This window comes from Rhinatrema bivittatum, chromosome 6 (assembly GCF_901001135.1).
Source record: "Rhinatrema bivittatum chromosome 6, aRhiBiv1.1, whole genome shotgun sequence".
Classification (NCBI taxonomy): Eukaryota; Metazoa; Chordata; class Amphibia; order Gymnophiona; family Rhinatrematidae; genus Rhinatrema; species Rhinatrema bivittatum.
Window position 1 is genome coordinate 137,167,091 of NC_042620.1, and position 20,193 is coordinate 137,187,283.

The following is a 20,193-nucleotide window of genomic DNA, read 5'->3' on the forward strand; positions in this document are numbered from 1 at the left end:
CGAACGCCTTCTGAAAATCCAAATAGTACACCACATCTACTGGTTTACCCTTGTCCACATGTTATTCACCTCTTCAAAAAATGTAGGAGATTTGTGAGGCAAGACTTCCCTTGGATAAATCCATGTTGGCTGTGTCCTATCAAACCATGTCTATCTAAATCTTTTGTGATTGTATTCTTTATAACAGTTTACACAATTTTTCCTGGCACTGGTTTATTGTTTCCCGTATCAGAACAGATCCCTTTTTAAATAATGAGGCTATATTGGCCATCTTCCAATCTTCAGCTACATCGGATGATTTTAATGACAGGTTACAAATTAATTGAAATAGGTCTAAAATTTCATTTTCTAGTCTTTCAGAACCCTGGGGTGTATACCATCCAGTCCAGGTGATGTACTACTCTTCAGTTTGTCAATCAGGCCACCACATTTTCCAGGTTCACCGTGATTTGGTTCAGTTGATCTGAATCATTACCCATGAAAACCTTCTCTGGAACTGGTATCTCTCCAATATCTTCTTCAGTAAACACTGAAGTAAAGAAATTGTTTAATCTTTCCATGATGGCCTTTTCTTCTCTAAGTGCGCCTTTAACACCTTAATCATCCAATGTTCCAACTGACTCCCTCGCAGGCTTTCTGCTTTGGATATATTTTAAAAAGTTGTTATTGTGAGTTTTTCCCTTTATGGCCAACTTGTTTTCAAATTCTCTCTTAGCTTGTCTTACAATGACTTACATTTAACTTGCCAATGCTTATGCTTTATCCTAGTTTCTTCTGATGGATCCTTCTTCTAATTTCAGAATGAAGATCTTTTGGCTAAAACAGCTTCTTTCACCTCACGTTTTAATCATGCTGGTAATTGTTTTGCCTTCCTTCCACCTTTCTTAATGTGTGGAATACATCTGGACTGTGCTTCTAGGATGATATTTTTTAACAATGTTCACAACTCTTGCACACTTTTCCCCTTTGTAGCTGCACCTTTCAGTTTTTCTCAATTTATCAAAGTTTTCCTTTTGAAATTTTAGTGCTAATGCCATGGATTTACTTTCTTCCACTTTCCATTCAATTCAAATGTGATCATATTATGATCACTATTGCCAAGTGGCCCCACCACTGTTACCTCTTTCACCAAATTCTGCACTCTATTGAGAATAGATCTAAAATTGCTCCCTCTCTTGTTGATTCCTGAACCAGTTGCTCCATAAAAATGTCATTTATTCCATCCAGGAACTTATCTCTCTAGCATGCCCTGATGTTTCACTTACCCAGTCAATATTGGGGAAATGTAAGTCTCCTGTTATTAGTGCCCTACCAGTTTGGTTAGCTACCTAATTTTTCTTAGTATTTCATTGTCCATCTCACCATTTTGGCCAGGTGGACGGTATATACTCCTATCACTATACTCTTCCCCAGTACACAAGGGATTTCTATCCATAAAGATTTGATTGTGCATTCTGTCTCTTGCAAGATCTTTATCCTGCTGGTGTGCGAGAGGACATTGCACTACCCGGAGAGCAGGTCCTTGCTACAGGATCATTTCCTGCTTCACCAAGTTGATGTTCTTCAATCATGAGACTTTCCTCCTCCAAGGCAGCACCAGGGCTGCCAGACTGGAGTTAGGACTTGGCTACTATTAGGGGTGTGCATTCGTTTGCAATGTATCGCGAATCCGCAATGTATATGGCCGGATTTGTTGTATTCGTTATGTCACGAAACGTATCACGATTTCCTATGAATACAACGAATCATGGCCGAATCATTCGGCCATCAAAATGGCAATTTTAAACACCCCCCCCCCCCCTCCTGACCCCCCCCCCCCAAGACTTGCCTAAATTCCCTGGTGGTCCAGCGGGGGTCCCGGAGTATCTCCTGCCCTCCCTACATTGGCTGCCGGCACCATCTTGTACTCTTACCATGTGACAGGGGCCGACCAATGGCAGCGGTAGCCCCTGTGACATAGTAAGGGCAAAGGCTATTGGCGCCATTTTGAATACTGGCAGCCGACAGCCCGAGTGCAGATCGTTCCTGGACCCCCTCTGGACCACCAGGGAAATTAGGCAAGTCTTGGGGGGGGGGGGAGCAGGAGGGTGGGGGGTTGTAGTTGATTAAATTAAAAGGGAAACGAATAAGAATGGCACGTATCAACAGATCGGGGGCCCCTTTGAATGGATGCAATGTATCTGGCCCCAACAAATACGAATGCCATATGAAACGTATGTGGCTCCCCTGCACATCCCTAGCTACTATGTCCCTGAAGGTCTCATCTATATACCTCTCTGTCTGCCTCAGCTACTCTAGGGCTGCCAATCTAACCTCCAGAGATCAAACTCGTTTTCTGAGAGACAGGAGCTCTTTGCATCGGATATACACATACAATTTCTCATTGGCAGTTAAAAAATCATACATGTAACACTCAATGTAAAAGACTGGAAGGCCTCCTTCTTGCTGATGGACTGCTGCCATCATCTTAAATTTTCAGTTCCTAGTTAAGTTTTAGGTTGCTATGGGAGTAGGAATGCATACAATTAGGGTCGGGGGATTGCAGGGTAAGGTTCCCTCCTCGGCTTGCATTTCCGTCCCATCAAAGATAAAAAGTAGCAAGTAATTAAAGAATCATTTTGATGGCAGGAACTCAAACACCGAGCTCAGCTACTGAGTGGCCATCTTGGATCCGCCTGGGCCTAAGCCCAGCATTGGATCCCCCTCAGACCATGTAAGTAGGGGTTGAGGAGAATCCTGGACCCAGCATTTTTTGGGATGGAGGCTTGGGAGGCCCCATTTCTTTTAACTAAATAAATGAAATAAACAATTAATTAAATTAATTTGGTAGAAAATCAAATCCCTGAAAATGAAATGAAAAACAAAATGAAAATTTTTCTTCTTCCCACCCCTAGTTGTTATTGACTGCACAAGCCAGGACTTTCTCCTTCCCTCAGCTGATACTCAATCCAGTAGGGATGTGAATCGTGTGCCCGATCGTTTTAACAATCGGGTTCGGCTGGGAGGGGGGGGGGAATCTGATCATTACGAGATGTGAATTGGAATCGGTTCCGATTCCAATTCACATCACTAATTTTTTTTAGTGAGGCCCACGCCGATAAAAAAAAAACCCCACCCGACCCTTTAAAATTACCCCCTTAGCCTCCCCCACTCTCCCGACCCCCCCCCAAAAACTTTTTACTCATACCTGGTGATCCAGGGGGGCCGCAGGCAGCGATCTCCCATTCCCACGCTATCAGCTGCGCTAAAAAAAAACGGCGCCGATGGCCCTTTGCCCTTACCATGTGACAGGGCAAAGGTAGCGCCGGCGCCATTTTGAATATTGGCAATACGGCCTGCGTGCAGGAGATCGCTCCTGGACCCCTCTGGATCCCCAGGGACTTTTGGCCAGCTTGGGGGGGCCTCCTGACCCCACAAGCCTTGCCAAAAGTCCAGCGGGGGTCCGGGTGCGACCTCCTGCAATCCGGCCGTATTGCCAGTACTCAAAATGGCGCCAGAGCTACCTTTGCCTTCACAATGTCACAGGGGCCGACCGTCGGCCGACCGTCGGCCCCTATGACATAGTGAGGGCAAAGGTAGGGCCAAATATAAGAGGCAAAGCGTACGGTAGACCTATGCTGGCCAGAAGGAGAAGGAAGTCATGCTTGTACCTGCCTTTATGGAGGAGAAAATCATGCTTTCGCTAGCCAGAAGGAGGATAGGAAGCTGCACTTGTGTCAGCCTGAGGATTGGAAGAAGGATTTAGCATTGTCCTGTATAGGCCTGGAAAAGCAGAAGGTTGTGCTTGTGTCAACTGGTGTGGAGAATAATACTTGCAGCAGATAGAAGGCTTAGAGACTGGTAGGGTCCAAGCTTGGGGATAAAAGAAGTTGAAGTGCTGGGGTCAGGGAGGGGGGCTGAGGAAGGGGAAAGCACTAGAGTTGAATGAAGGAGGAGAGCACTGGGGTAAAGGGCAGGAGGAGAGTGATGGGATGGGAGAAGGTGCTGGATTTGGGGGATGGGGAGAGTTCTGGGTAGGGTAAGAAAGGGAGAGTGCTGGGGTGGGGTTGGGGGAAATGTTGGGATCAGACCTGGGTAGGGGGAGAAATAATTTAAGTGTTCATCTGTGTGATAGAGATAGTGAGGGAAAGGGGAGGAAGAAAGTGTGTGCCTTCTCCTTCTAATCTATGCTATATGAATGAGCAAGGAGGGGAAAATAAAGCTTAGCTTCCCTCCCCAACCCTACCAATCTGACTTCCCTTTTCTCCCATTACCTCCAATTTAAACAGTCAAACACTGCCTGTGCTCCACATCCTGCCAGACTGCAATCAGTTTCCCAAGTCATGACACATACTGGTTTCTGAATACACTGCTCAAGCTCTTTCTTGCTAAACCTAGGCATCCATGGCAGAGCTTGCCATCACTTTGACCCCATTGGTTGCAATGAGCTCTGGGTAATGAGTCAACACAGCTGCTCCTTTACCTTCTGCCTATTTACTTGGGGACCTGGATCTGAACTATGGAGCTGCAGGAAGAATTTAAGTCATAGGTGAATCACCTGGCAACCCTTGATTTGCCTGGTAAATTGAAGGAAAGGATGATGAATTGGGGCATAAAGGCTACAATTACTGGGTTCTTCCTTTTGACTGAAGTGCCCAAGAAAATGAATCTGAAAAGGCAGGGAATGATTGAAAGCCATGGAGATACTGAGCAAAATAAGGGAAAGGGAAGAGCAAAAAAAACAAATGGTAGAGGCCTGAGATTATTACACCTTATGGTGAATTTGGGGAATTTTCTAGGTTGCAGGATGGGTTGGACACACACAATATGGGAGCCAAACCAACATTAGGAAATCAGAATCATGTGTTATGGTAAAACTGTAGAAGGCAGAATTAGAAGTCCAAAGGTTGGGCACTTGATTTAATTTCAAGAGGCAACAGAAGGGCAAAGCTTTGAACAGAGGCTGTTAGGCTGGAGCAGACCACGATAATAAGTAATACTTCCAGATCATTGGAAAGATCATGCTGTTGGCTGCACTACAAAGATTTATATAAAATGAATGGGCATTCTTAAAATGAATAGGGTCCCCAAAACAAATTGAGAAGAAACCCCAAATTAAACAAATCCTATTCATTTCATTCCCTCTTTATAGCCAATAAAGTCTATAGAGAGAGAACAACATGTGCAATACAATCAGTTAGGAATTGTTATAGTATAGCTATTAGCATCTAGCTCAGTGAGTCATGTATGCCTTGTCAGACCCTGGCAAGACATGTCAAGGAGACAACGTATTGCAGTAAAGCATTTTTCTAAGCCAACCTATCACTGCTCTGCAGACCCAGGAACTCTGATATTGAAAATTGAGCATATTTGAGATGTGCTGTGCAAACTGTACATTCTTTCAGTAGTCATTGCCTACTGCTTGATTCCCAGCTGTCATCTAGGATCACCATAGCGGACTTGCTTCTTGATGCCTAACTGCCATACCCCTAGTACCACCATAGGGTACTTGCTGCCCATGACTATTTGCCATACTTCTAATACCACCATAGGGGACTTGCTGCCCATGTCTAATACCACAATAGAGGACTTGCTAGTACATGCCTACTTGCCATGCCCCTAATTCCACCAAAGGGGATTTACTGGCACATGGCCTACCCGCTTGACATAAATTTTACCATGGGGAACTTGCTGGCACATGCCAATCTGCCATAATGTTGCTGGTGCCATCTTCACTTGCTTTCTTCTTGATTTGTTATACTGGGGTGTTTTGTCCCCAGAACATAAATTTGGAAAAGTAAAAAGAAGACACAGGTTTCACTACCATGGCATGGCATCTGTTCTATAGCTCTTTTTCTCCAAACACTCCACAATCTGTACTTGGTTCTCACGCCCTGTTTGATGGTTGATTATAATGGGGTGGTTTGTCAGAAAAAAGCCTTCATTCAGAAGGAAGAAATACAGGCCCAACAGAAAAATTGTTCAAGATTAACCATTTTGATGTTCTGAACTTGATAACAGAGTAGTGTGAGAAAGAGAGATTTCAATTGCAAAATCGCAAAATCAGTAAATGGAATAGCCTGAGGTCAGCTAAAATATATTGGGAGAGATTTCTAAATATAGCGAACCTCACCACTTTCTAGGCGAAGTAAATAAAAGCTTATTTTGAAAAATGATTTTTATCACAGGTTATTTTCTTGTATTGAATCTGAGAATTGGCAGTGTGCTTCAACAAAATGACTGACATTTCCCATGCTGCTCTGCCTTGCTGCTGCTGCTGTGGCCCTTAATGTTATACCTTGTGAGTCTTTGTGCCACTCAAGCCTTCCATCCATGCACTGACCTTACCCCTTGGAGCTCTCATTGCCACTGTGCCTTGCTGTTGTACCCCAGACCTTACATTTGAGTTGTTCTTGCCAATCTGGGGAGCTGCTTTGCACCTCTCATTTTGCTTTGGTGTCTTGAAGCCTCTCCTTGAGCTGCTTGGTCCTTTTATCAGTGCCTGCCTGTTTCTTTCTGCCACCTTTTCTACTTCATTCGCCCTTCATGGTGCCTTAGAGCGCCGATGCCACTTTTGGTGCCGCTTTGCCTGTCATGATGCCATCAAGGGTTCATTTCATTGTTGCTGGTGCCCTCCTTTGAAACCTTGGGGTGTTTTTCCTCCCTTTTACTGCTTTGCTGCTCTTATGCTGCCTTGAAGAACTCCTGTCAATGCAAGTACTCCTTTGCCCCTTTGTGCAGAGAAGTACTTTGACTATTCATGCCACCTTTGGTGCCACTTTGCCAAAGTTTAGGTACCTTAGAGTTCTCTCCCACGTCTGATGATTTCTTCCTACAAGTTTTGATTTTAATGGAAAATGAATGAACTAATGACATGAATACGTTTTTTTAATTCTTTTTGAGGTCTACTAATGAAATGAATGAACAAACTGAAACAAGTTTTTTTTCTTCTGCACATCCCTACTGCCAGAGTAGCCTGAGCCTCTTTACTTACTACTTAACTGAACACAAATGTGCAGCAGAACAACTCTCCTCTGTCCCCTGATCTTCCCCTTCAAAATCTTACCTATCCTACCCAGTTTAATATTGTCCCCGGTGCCACTGTAAACATACAAAGCATTTTGAACAGCAAGTTGCATTTATTTATTTCAGAGTACATACACCAGGCACTGTAGATCGGTATCTGCAGTCAAACATTGCTAGTTCTGTAGAACATCAGTTAACAGTACAATCTGCTTTTCAAAAACATATATACATCTGTTTCATGACTCTTTTTTTCCTCCCTCTTTTTCCTTTTATAATTATCCATTCCTTATTTTCTTTTGTCCAAGGAGGCTATTTTATCATATTTTTCAGTCTGTTTTAAAAACATTTTTATGTCACCTGAGGCAATTCTTCAGAGTTTATGCTGAATTCATTCTTTCAGTGAATTAGATTGGAAGTAGATATTTCTGATGATGATGGTGATCAGTTCCACAGCATCCAGCTTGCTTGGCTCTATAATGGAAAGGCTGGCTCCTGTAGTTCTAAAGAGCCTTACAAACTTCCTACATCACATGGTTGAATACACTAAGCATTATCTTCACAGGCAGGCAGAAAGATCTGATTCATTTTATTTACTTTTTTTTTTTTTTACCTTTAGAATAAAATAAAAATGAGAAAAAATAGGTACATTTACAATATTTGGTTTCATCTACTTTTCAAAAAACAATTAATTACAAAAATATGGTAGCAATTAAAACAGTGACACAAAGGAGCCTCAGAGAAGGTAGTTCAAACCCCAGTTCTTAGGTCAATCGGTCCTAACACATTGCATTTACCCTGACAAGCTTCTGCAGTTATTTGCCCACGTCAACTGTCCTTTAAAATATATGAATTGGCGGAAGTAAGGCAGTACAATATGAGAACACAACATTTACAAGCTGAATTCTCATAGACAAATGAGGCAACCATCAGTACATCAAAGTCTCTAAACCAGCTTTCAACAAAATAAGAAATCCTTCATTGAGTCCCATCATAAAAAATAAGTGCCAACTTTGTCTACACAGTAGAAACTGAAGAGGCAAAGTCCATTTGTGTATATATATATATTTATATATATATATATCTATGTATATATATATCTTTACTTGTATGTCTAATATAATATGAAATATGCTGCCTGGGATTGTATCAGTCAGGATAAGCATATCCCACATTAGTCAAATATCTTCTTCTCGTGACCTTTTTACATTATAGCCAACCCATGGCGCCTGCAATGTTGGAAGACCAAACATTCTTCTTCCATCAGGCATGCAGTTATTCAGACTTTAAAACAATATTTTCCATGTCATGGCAGCCTTTCCCATTCAAGTGTTTACTGTTGCTATCATGGCTGTAGACATTGCTCTGGATCTCAGTAATTGAAGATATTGTGTAAGATGCTGTGCGTAGACTATCAGAGTGAATTAAGCTGTTTCCAAACTGGATTTGGTGCTGCTTCCAGTGTCTTTTTAAAATCGCTTGAACCTACCAAAAAAAAAGAAAAAAATATCAGAAATTCATATTATACCAAGCCAATACAATTTAGGAAGTATTTTTATGACATATAAAATAATTGAAAGATATTGTTCTGCATGAAAACAGTGGAAAAATTAGTTGAACTGTGGAAGTTTTTAAAGGAAAAAGTTATTTAAATTTTACAACTCACATGATAACTTGGATACAGTGTTTGTCTTTGCTTTTAAGATTGCTGATTGTTACTCTGATTAGTGATTCTATTACATTGCTTTAGTATGTTTATTTTGTTATTTGGATTTGATGTATATGTTTTAAATTATGATCTGCTGTAAACAACAATGTGGGAGTGGGCAGAATCTAAATCATTTAAAGAAAGAAAGAACATTATAATAAACAATGCAATGCTCTTCACAGCTCAATAAAAGTTACTTTTAGTAGTAAACTGTGTCAAAATGTTGGTTCTCTCAAACTTATGAAATGCATGTCTTTTGGTAGATTTTCCTAGGGTTGTCAAGGCAACTTGCAATTGGCCCTAATGGACCAGGTGGCACCACAGTGGGTTTCCTTGACAACACATGGCATACCTGCGCATTGTTTGAAGTTTGAGATGACCAGCACTTCAGAGTTTGAATGCCTGGGATCAACAGAAGCTTGGCATGGCTCCTGGCACCTGTCATACTCACAGCACATTGCTCATTTCACTTTCACATAAATGAGCTAGCATTACAGTCAATTGTTGTAAATGTGTTTGGAATCAAATAGGGTGAATTTCAGTTTCCTTTAAGACAGACATGTGAGGACTGCATGGTTTAATGTAGACTCGGTGATGAACTTTAGCCCAACAACTCATTGAGCTATTGTCTGTCTGTTTCAGTAAATCTAGCTTGCAGTAAGCTTCAATGCACAAAATATTTAAAAAACTAGAGACCTGTGAACATAGCTCACAATTTAGGGGCTTGTACACTAAAGCTTAGTGTACATGTTAAAGTGATTTTACATGCAGGTACATCATATGCAAATTAGGCTTTAGCAGGCATGTCATAAACAGCATGATAATTCTTGTCCTTATGCTATTTAGCACACATTCATCAATTTTAAAACCCTTACAGTAGGTGTTAACTTTTTAGCTCATATGCTGTTTCAAGGACTTAGCTAACCACTTCCATATGGATGGAAGTGTTGTGGCTGCTGGAGGAGGAGAAGGAGTTGCTGAAGGAGTAAAAAAGAAGACCTTGTAGAGATTAAGAGGAAGGAGAGAGCAACAGAGACAGAAAAGGAGGTCCTGGGCCAGAAGGAGAAGAAAAACTGAAATAAGCAAGGAGGATGCCACAGTCAGGCATCTTTTGGCCCAGAAGTACTCTACTAGGCCTGCAAAAGAAGACATCATCCACATTTTCTTTTACAGAATATAAATGTTCCCACAATGGTTCCTTTGCTGCCTTCTTCAGTTTAATTATTCATAATCACTTGATATTATGCTTTTTCTTAATTTAGTATCAAGGCAGATTACAATCAAAATTACAGTTAAAATTACAATCTATATTTTAATCAGTTAACTCAAAGATACCAAACATGAGGTTAGAGCATGCATACAGGAATGGCAAAAGACAAGAGGTAGATTGTAAGTAGTCATCTAGATTGAAGCAAAACATAGAAACATAGAAACATAGAAATATAGAAATGACTGCAGAAGAAAACCAAACGGCCCATCCAGTCTGCCCAGCAAGTTTCACACTTTATTTTCCCTCATACTTATCATACTTATCTGTTACTCTTGGCACTTAGTAACCTTTTGGTTCTATTTCCCTTCCACCCCCACCATTAATGTAGAGAGCAGTGATGGAGCTGCATCTAAGTGAAATATCTAGCTTAATTAGTTAGGGGTAGTAACCGCAGCAATAAGCAAGCTACACCCATGCTTATTTGTTTACACAGACTATGTAATTCAGTCCTTGTTGGTTGTTCTTCATTCCCCCTGCCGTTGAAGCAGAGAGCTATGCTGAATATACATTGAAAGTGAAGTATCAGGCTTATTTGGTTTGGGGTAGTAACCGCCGTAACAAGCAAGCTACTCCCCACTTTTTTGTGAATGAAAATCCTTTTTTCCACATTTCCTCTTGCCATTGAAGCTTAGAGCAATGTTGGAGTCTTAGAGCAATGTTGGAGTCGCATTAACCGTGTGTATGTTTATTGAATAAGGGTATTATCTCCAGGTAGTAGCCATCATTCCCTCGAGCCACCCACTCTTCCTTCATGTCCTCTTGACTTTATGGATCCACAGTGTTTATCCCACGCCCCTTTGAAGTCCTTCACAGTTCTGGTCTTCACCACTTCCTCCAGAAGGGCATTCCAGGCATCCACCACCCTCTCCGTGAAGAAATACTTCCTGACATTGGTTCTGAGTCTTCCTCCCTGGAGCTTCAAATCGTGACCCCTCGTTCTGCTGATTTTTTTCCGATGGAAAAGGTTTGTTGTGGTCTTTGGATCATTAAAACCTTTCAAATATCTGAAAGTCTGATTCATATCACCTCTGCTCCTCCTTTCCTCCAGGGTGTACATATATAGATTCTTCAATCTCTCCTCATAAGTCATTCGATGAAGACCTTCCACCTTTTTGGTCGCCCTTCTCTGGACCGCCTCCATCTTGTCTCTGTCACTTCAGAGATACGGTCTCCAGAACTGAACACAGTACTCCAGGTGAGGCTTCATCAAGGACCTGTACAAGGGGATAATCACTTCCCTTTTCTTACTCTATATTCCTCTCTCTATGCAGCTCAGCATTCTTCTGGCTTTAGCTATTGCCTTGCTACATTGTTTCACCAACTTCAGATCATTAGACACTATCACCCCAAGGTCTCTCTCCTGCTCCATGCACATCAGCCTTTCTCCCCCCATCGAATACAGTTCATTCGGATGTCCACTCCCCATATGCATGACTCTGCACTTCTTGGCATTGAATCTCAATTGCCATATCTTCGACCACTCTTCCAGCTTCCTTAAATCCCGTCTCATTCTCTCCACTCCTTCCGGCGTGTCCACTCTGTTGCAGATCTTAGTACATATATTACATACATTACTTACATACCATACATACATTACATACCAAAGTGTCCAGTGGGTGGAATGCATAGCAAGAATAAAGATGGGTACAAGATTATAGATGCATATATACTGTAATAAGGCAAGCACTTTGGACTGAGGTAGTAAGAATACATTAAGAAGAAGTAGTTCAGTGGTGGATAAGGTTGTAGGCTCACAGATACATTCACAAATGACAGATAGGAATCTCCTATTTTCAACCAAGAAAATGCATGCTTTGAGTAAAAGCAAGGGCTCCCTGAAGGCCTTTGGCATCGGCCTTTGCTAGCATACTACAGGCCTCTATAGGAAACACCTCACTGGGGTTAGCATATTACATGCCAGGGAACTGGTGCCTAGGGGAACAATCTAAATGGGCTATCAGAGATGTATCTCCAGACCTATGTTCCTACGCTTCTCTTTAGAAAAACAAAGACACCACACACACTAACTCTGAAAACAAATTAATATTTATTTACATTTCAAAAATGCATTTTCCAAGAAAAGTTCATGCATGAGAAGTCTTTTTGATACATTGTTGCACACTTTACAATGTATATGCCACGAGGTTTTAACTATTGCAGATAAAAGGCCATCCCACAAACTTGTATAGAAGGGTCTGAATGACAACAATCAATTCACAGCATGTAATGTATGTGCTACAGGGTGCTCTTTGATGATATGAATATTGTGCAAGATAGCTGTTGCATCAGAAAGGCCAGCTGGTTGCAGAATATCCTCTTATAAGGCAGCAGCAGTAAAGTGCCGCCAATGTATTTGCTTAAAATGCAGAGCTCTTTCCTTAGATCTTTCAGGCTTTTACAGATGGTGTCATGCAGCATTGCTGTTCCAGCACAACAGAGTCCTTCTGACTGAAGGCTGGCAAATTCCTGTTTGGTATCAAAAGGATTAATCTGCTGAGGCTGACTGAGGCACCTTCTGATCCCATTCTTTCTTCTTGAATATTTGGTTAGGTATCATCTGTGGGTACTAGTTGTTCTCATCACAGAAACTTCAGGGCCAAGATGTGACCTTCTTACTCAAATTTCAGTGGATATATGGGCGCTGTGGTGTCAATCAGGAAAGGTCCTGTGCCTGCTATATTTTGGAGTGCTAGCTGCAAATCCACTGGACATGGGAAAAGATACAGAAATGAGTAAGTTGAAGTTTGGCTGACCTACTCTGCAACACTCCTTAAGTATCTCAGTAAGTCTACAACTTTCTTAAAGATTCTGGCCCTGGTTTGACCTCGACCCCATCAAAAGCTCCCCCATCCATTATGTTTGTAGCCCCCTACAGGCTCCAAAGATCAGTCAGGACCTGAGAGACATCCCTGCACAAAACAGAAGTGAACATTTGCAGTGTGCTCCTGATTGAATATTTAGTCATGCAGACAATTCACCTGCTCTCCCTTGGTGATTCTGTTTCTGTGGATTCTGCAAAGTCATTTGACAATGTCCATTCCCATGGTTTGAGCAAGGTGTTGCTCCAGTGATGTTAGGCAATAGGGACAGAATTTGCTACCTCCCATCATCAGGCAAAACATACCAACAGACTTTTTTTTGATCACTTTCTTGATAGCAGTGCTTGATGAGTTTCATGGTCCTGTAGATCACTCCAAGGCTACTGTCATCAGAGGCTATTCTTCCCAAAATGTGGTCTTCGGCTGCCAGATTTTTTCTAGTACTGTGTCTCCCAAGCAATACAGAAGAGGTTTTGAGTATCAACTCCAGAATTCTGTTCTCTTCTTTTTTGCAGTGACATATCCATTAGAGAGATAGTCTCTGAAGGACTTGCTTGAGCCTCCAAGTTCATGTAACCCCAACAGTTCCAGAGGCCATATCTCAAATTTCTATTTCAAATGGAACACTGTCATTATGCCATAAGAGGTATTTCCAGGGCTTCCTGCTCAGGTGGTTATTTATTTTGAAGACCCTTCATATTGTTTTAGTTTTCCCATTTTAAAGTCTTTGCACACAGCACTGACAATAACAGCATAATGAAGCAATAAAGAATCTACTCAATAAAGACATGAGAGTTGTTTGGTGGTTTCCAATGTTTCTCTTTTACTGATAAGGTGAAAATGATGATTTAGACTATTTACAACTGTGTACTTCACTTTTAAGATTGCACAAGTGCTTTTTAAGTAAGTTTGTGACTTCTTACAGCTTTTCTTAAGTTCAGATGTTAAACCCAATTGATTATTCTCTTTGTTACTTGACTTCTTCCCTCCCATTGGATACAGGGCAAGTTGGCAAAGCATCAAAGATGTAATTCAATGTATTTAGCATTTTATTTCCTACCTCCTAATTGTTTCCTTCTCCTTTCTCTCTCCTCATGCAGTATCAGGGTAATACCTTTACTCTTCTCCAAATCTGTAGATATCTATGGATCCTGTCTGGGGTCCATTCCCTCTCTTCTCTTCCCTTTTGTTGTGCTTGGAGGTGGACCCTTGTCCTGGAGCTGTGTGGAACGGCTCCCTGGTAGAGACCAGGAAGCACCAGTCCCCAGGGGGCAAAGCACAGGAGGAGAAAGGCTAGGATGAGCTTCACCACTGGAAGCCCACGGTCCCCCCGGGTGGAGTCCGTAAGGACCCGGGTCGCTTGGACTTAGGTGGGCCTCACGAACTCCGGCAACTGAGGACGCCAAACTCCGAACTCTGGCGTGAGGCCTGCCGCCGCAGGACGCAGAGGCCTAGAAGAGCTTTCGGCTGCCTCTGGGGAGGCCGACCCGTGACCTACAGAGGAGTTAGCAAGGTGAGCAGGCCCTTGTGCGGTGTGGGCGCGGATTGGGCAGCCAACACCTTTCTCCTTCTTCCTCTCATGATGGCTGGAAATCACCCTCTCCTTAGATCTTGATGACCTCAGGTCCATCTTATGTGAAGTAAACCTCTCCCAGTTGATAGCAGAGTAAAAATTAAATTAGCTTATTGAGTCCCAAGTACTGGGTACTCCAAACTTAAACAACTAGATTAAAGAAGATAGAGTAGACTGAGATGGTGGAAAGAAACTCTCATCCAAATAAAATGATCCATGAAGGCAAAGATAATTCATAGAAAAATTGGAGAACAGCACAGGACAGACACACTCTGCAAAATCAAAAGGGGAATCCACAAGGCAAAATGTTTCACTGGCTAGTGGCAGAGGGACATTCCATTAACGGCCTCCACATGGGGGAGTTGCAAGCCACAAGCTATCACCACATCTCCCCCCCCCCACCCCCACACACACACACACCATTCTATTTAACTCTAGTAGGGAATTAACAGGATCCCTATATTAAACTCTTCTTTCATCTCCTTTAGCTTGGAAAAGAGATTACTGAGAGGGGATATGATTGAAATTTATAAACCCATGAGTAGGGTGGAATCCATAAATAATGAATGGCTATTTACCCTTTCAAACAACATTAGGTGACTAAAGGACACTCCATGAAACTAATAGCTGACAGTTTTAAAACAAATCATTAGACGTATTTTTTTCATTCAGCATATTATAAAGCTATGGAATCTGTTGCCGAAGGATGTGATCACTTAATCCACAAAAGAGATTCAACACCAAGTGAACACTTCAATCCTACAACAAATACTTGGTGATAAATATTTCAATTAGATATTCACTGATAATCAATTCAATTTTTTCATATATATTTTATAATTTAATGAAAAACTTTTGTAGGAGATGGGAATGGTTTCATACAATGCGTACGGCAACCCCCTTAGTGCCTTTGACTCTTTAATCATAAACACATCCTCCAACCTCCATTTTTTATTTTATTTTAACAAATTGTGTTTAAAAAGATTTTTTAGAATTGAATTTCAGTGAAAATCACTTTTTTTATGTTATTGGTTGTTATTAATTTTTTCATTTTCTTCTCTCTGTACGATGTACTATTAAATACTTATGCAAACCGTCAGAAGTAACTATGTTGTACTTAGCAAGTGATTTTCACTGAAATTCAATTCTAAAAAATCTTTTTAAACACAATTTGTTAAAATAAAATAAAAAATGGAGGTTGGAGGATGTGTTTATGATTAAAGAGTCAAAGGCACTAAGGGGATTGCCATACGCATTGTATGAAACCATTCCCATCTCCTACAAAAAATTTTTCATTAAATTATAAAATATATATGAAAAAATTGAATTGATTATCAGTGAATATCTAATTGAAATATTTATCACCAAGTATTTGTTGTAGGATTGAAGGATGTGATCAAGCAACTAACAAAATGGGGTTCAAAAGAAGAATGGATAAGTTCCAATCTAGCCATATAGACTTGGGAACGTCAACGCTTATCCTTGGGAATCAGATACAAAAAATATATCAACTACTGGGGATCTGACAGGTACTTGTGCCCCAGATTGACCTCTGTCAGAGACAGAATGCTGGGCTTGATGGAATATTTTCATAGCATGCATATTTTTTAGCTGCATTAATAAGAGGTGTTCCTGTGGATATGAATTGGTTGGGGAGGAAAACAGAGCATGTAGATGACATTTTCAAAAATATGTGTACTATTTTCCCCTCTTAGCTGATGAACCAAAAGAGCAGATAATAACTACATGGGCAATTTTAACATGTGCTGAACCTGAATTTTCAAAAGGAAAGTAATAATATGCTTTCCCCTTGGACATTCAGATAAAATGCACTATTAAAACAATTCACATGCAGGTGAATTTTAAAAGCCCGGCATGCACCAAAGTCAGGAAATACACACACAAGTCAGCCTTGCGCTCGTCCACCGACTTTTAAAAGCTGCCCAGATGCGCATGTATCTCCTGCAAATCTGAAAAGTTTTCAAAAAAGGGGTGAGGTATGGGCATGGTCTAGGCAGGACATGGGAGTTTCAGGGCATGGCAAAGAGTTGTGCACTTCCTGAGCACTCACCCAAATCCCCTGCTGCATAAGTTTACTTTTGCTAGGGAAGAGGTGTAAGTTAAACTTTTTTTTAAAATCCATTTCTTAGAGGTTTAAAGGGTCTGGGGTAACTGGGGGGAGTACAGACTATCAAACCAGGGGGTTTGGAGGACCTGGCTGTTAACTGGGTGAACTGGTGCATGAACTGGTGAAGCTGGAAATGGTGTGGATGTGCGCCCCTTTTAGAATTCCCCACCTTACGCAGTAGAAGCAGGATTTACACGCATAGGCGCACAGCCACTTAAAATTGGGCACACATATGCGTGCAGTCAGGCTATTTTATAACATGCACACATATACACGCACACATTATAAAATGGCCAGGTATCTGGGCACATGCGAACACACACGCACCAGAGGGCCTGCGTGCCCGTTTCAAAGTTACTGTTTCTGTTTGCAACTATGTATGATATTTGAAAATTTCCCCCACTGTTTTTCATTTTCTACATAATAGGGTATTTTTCTAACAGACTGCAAAACATTGCAGGCTGCTATGGGCCCCAGTTTCACCAATTTTGAAAGCAAATGAGTATTAAATTTGCTCTTGAAATTATTTCAGCAAAATTACGTGCATGCAATTACACTTGGAATTTGGTATGTGCAGAAGGGCGACCAAAAGGATAAAGTGGATGGAACAGCTCCCCTATGAGGAAAGACTAAAGAGGTTAGGGCTGTTCAGCTTGGAGAAGAGATGGGATATGATAGAGATGTTTAAAATCATGAGAGATCTAGAACGGGTAAATGTGAATCAGTTATTTACTCTTTCGGATAATAGAAAGACTAGGGGGCACTCCATGAAGTTAGTATGTGGCACATTTAAAACTAATTGGAGAAAGTTCTTTTTCACTCAACGCACAATTAAACTCTGGAATTTGTTGCCAGAGGATGTGGTTAGTTTAGTTAGTATAGCTGTGTTTAAAAAAGGATTGGTTAAGCTCTTGGAGAAGTCCATTACCTGCTGTTAATTAAGTTGACTTAGAGAATAGCCGCTGCCATTAGTAACAGTAACATGGAACAGGCTTAGTTTTTGGGTACTTGCCAGGTTCTTATGGCTTGGATTGGCCACTGTTGGAAACAGGATGCTGGGCTTGATGGACCCTTGATCTGACCCAGGTATGGCACGTTCTTATGTTCTTACGTTTTGTATGTTTGCCAAAAGAATTTACATGTATACATTTTAAAATCAAAAAGTACACGCATAACTCCCAACCCTTCCCAGACCACCTTCTGGAATGCCTGCCCCCATGCACATAAAAAGTATGCATACACAATATCCATGAGTGTAATTTTACATGTGAATTGGTCACACAATATTCTAAAGGGCCATTTCTAAAGACAAAGCACTGCTTTGCTTTCTCGGTAGAAATCCTTTTGAAAATTATCCTCAGTTAGTGCCCATTATACTGATAGGGCCAGATTTTATAACATGCGCGCGCAGCCACGCGCATGTTATAAAATCCGGGATCAGCGCGCGCAAGGGGGTGCACACCCAATGGCTTTCCCCGTTCCCTCCGTCCCTCCACCTTCCCCTATCTAACCTGCCCCCCAGCCCTACCTAAATTGCCCCCTACCTTTATTTTGTGATTTATGCCTGCCTGTGGGCAGGTGTAACTTGCATGCGCCGGCCAAGTGCCGGCGCGCGAACCCCCAGCACGGTCGCTGTGCCGGAAGCCCACACCCCACACCCCCTTCCCGCCCCTTTTTCAAAGCCCCAGGACATACGCGCGTCCCGGGGCTTGTGCACATCGCCGAGCCTATGCAAAATAGGCTCGGCACACACAGGGACAGGTTTTTGGGGTTATGTGCGTAAGTTATGCACGTAACCCTTTGAAAATCTGCCCCATAATGAAGAAAGACAAAAATAATTTAGCCATCCAGGATCTTTGCCCCAGTCATAAAATATTAGCTACATTCTTAGGCCTGGAGTAATTCAGCAATATATGTCACCTAAGCACACACTTGGAGTCACTGACTCACAGTCTTTATCACATAAAGAAAGCATGACTACTAACACACACCTACTCCCATGTAGATTTGGTCAAGCACATTCTCTGCCGGGCACATTCAGCTTTCCCCTTCCTTGGCTATATTCCATCATTGACAAGTCTCTTCCATTGCCTTTGTTATCTCTCCTATGTCCTTGACCCTCACATCATATCCTCTCCTGTGTCCCAGCCCACTCAGCCCTTGAAATGCACAGCTCATTGGCATATTTATGAGCCAGGGGTTTGTGACACTGTAAAAATAGTGTTTGAAGCTTGGTACTTCGGCCTCCAGATACTACTTTAGATTAAGTGCAGAACTGCTTTTCACTAATTTTTCTACCTATATTGATTTTTAAAAAAACTAATCTGAATATAAGGAAGAGGTAGACAATAAAAGAATTGCTTTATAAACAGAATGGTTCAGAAATAAATAAATATCTTTGGAAGAATATTTAAAAAGAACACCCACCAGTGTCTACAGCTTTGAAATACAGGTGGGCAGGATTTCGACATAAGGGATAGATTTCCACAGCACATAGATAAAGAAAGTAAAATGATCCTCCTAGAATTTTTCTCTTATTTCTGTCAACAAATAAATGGGTGTACTTTTTTTATTCCTTCAACCTAAACCTTAACTTTAACCACAGTTAATATAAAAATTATTACTATATGTACATGTATGTAAAGAAGTTAAAGTCAAAATCTGCTAGAATTTGGAAACATCATGCTGATGTTGCTCTCGGGGGTGGACCCCTGTCCTGTGGCAGTACAGGGACTGACCACAGGGGGCAGAACATGGAAGGAGACAGAGGCAGAGTAGGTCTTCACCACTGGAAGCCCGAGGTCCCACCGGGAGGAGCCTGTAGGGACCCAGGCGGCTGGGACTTAGGTGGGCCTTGCAGGATCTCCTGGGAGAGTCAGAGTCCGGCGTGCCCACAGACACTGGGAGAACGCTATCAGGTTCGAAGCTGGAAACAGGTTGGAAGAGAGCGAACCAGAATAGAAGGTAAGGACCAGGCTAGGGACAGAGTCAGAATCAAGCAAGGTCAGGCGAACAGGTTCAAAGTCCAAGAATCAGTCCAAGGAGTGGTCAACGAAGCAAGGGTCACGATCCAGAGGTCAGGCAAGGTCGAAGAGCAGGCTGAGGTCTTTGGCAGGTGGCAGGGGGCAGGCAGGCAGGTCAGGAGCAAGCTCAGGTCTTTACCAGAAAGTCAGTCCGAGGTAAGTTCAGGGAGACGAACAACAAACACAGGAACAAGCAAGCAAGGAAGCAGGTACAAGCAGGAACGGAACTGGAACAGAAGGATCCTGGAACGAGACTAGGAACAAGCAAGCAGGAACAGGAGCAAGGGCAATCTCAGGAACAAACCGACCTGATTGCCAAGGCAAGGAAGTGAAACCAGGAACTTCCTTATAAAATGTGTTCAATCAGAGTGTGCCGCAGAACTAGGCCCCACCCTACATCAGGGCGGCTGGTCCGTGCTCGCGCACGTAGGAGTGTGGCTAGCTGCTGAGACGCCGAGGCCTGGCGTGAGGCTCGGTGCGCGACTGAAGGCCTGGTGACCGCCGCTGCGGGACGCTGGGGCCTAGCTGGACTTGCAAGGATCGCGAGGGAGACAGGACCGGGACCCGCTGTGTGACCCCGAAGGTGAGCGGTCCCGTGCGTGGGACGACCGCGGGTGGGGCGCGTAACAGCTGATGTGCAGGGATTCTTTTCTTTTTTAAAAATTTCCAT

At 42.3% G+C, this 20,193-nt stretch overlaps 1 protein-coding gene across 2 annotated transcripts in view; it reads right to left on the reverse strand.

Annotated features, from left to right (window-relative positions):
* Positions 1-7,263: 7,263 nt before the first annotated feature.
* CALCRL (calcitonin receptor like receptor) overlaps positions 7,264-20,193 on the reverse strand; it is a 250,688-nt gene continuing 237,758 nt past the window's right edge. For both annotated transcript variants that reach the window (XM_029605971.1, XM_029605972.1), the window contains one exon: positions 7,264-8,487. In XM_029605971.1, coding sequence (XP_029461831.1) covers positions 8,278-8,487 — 210 coding nt within the window. In that variant the 3' untranslated portion in view covers positions 7,264-8,277. The remainder of the gene's footprint in view (positions 8,488-20,193) is intronic.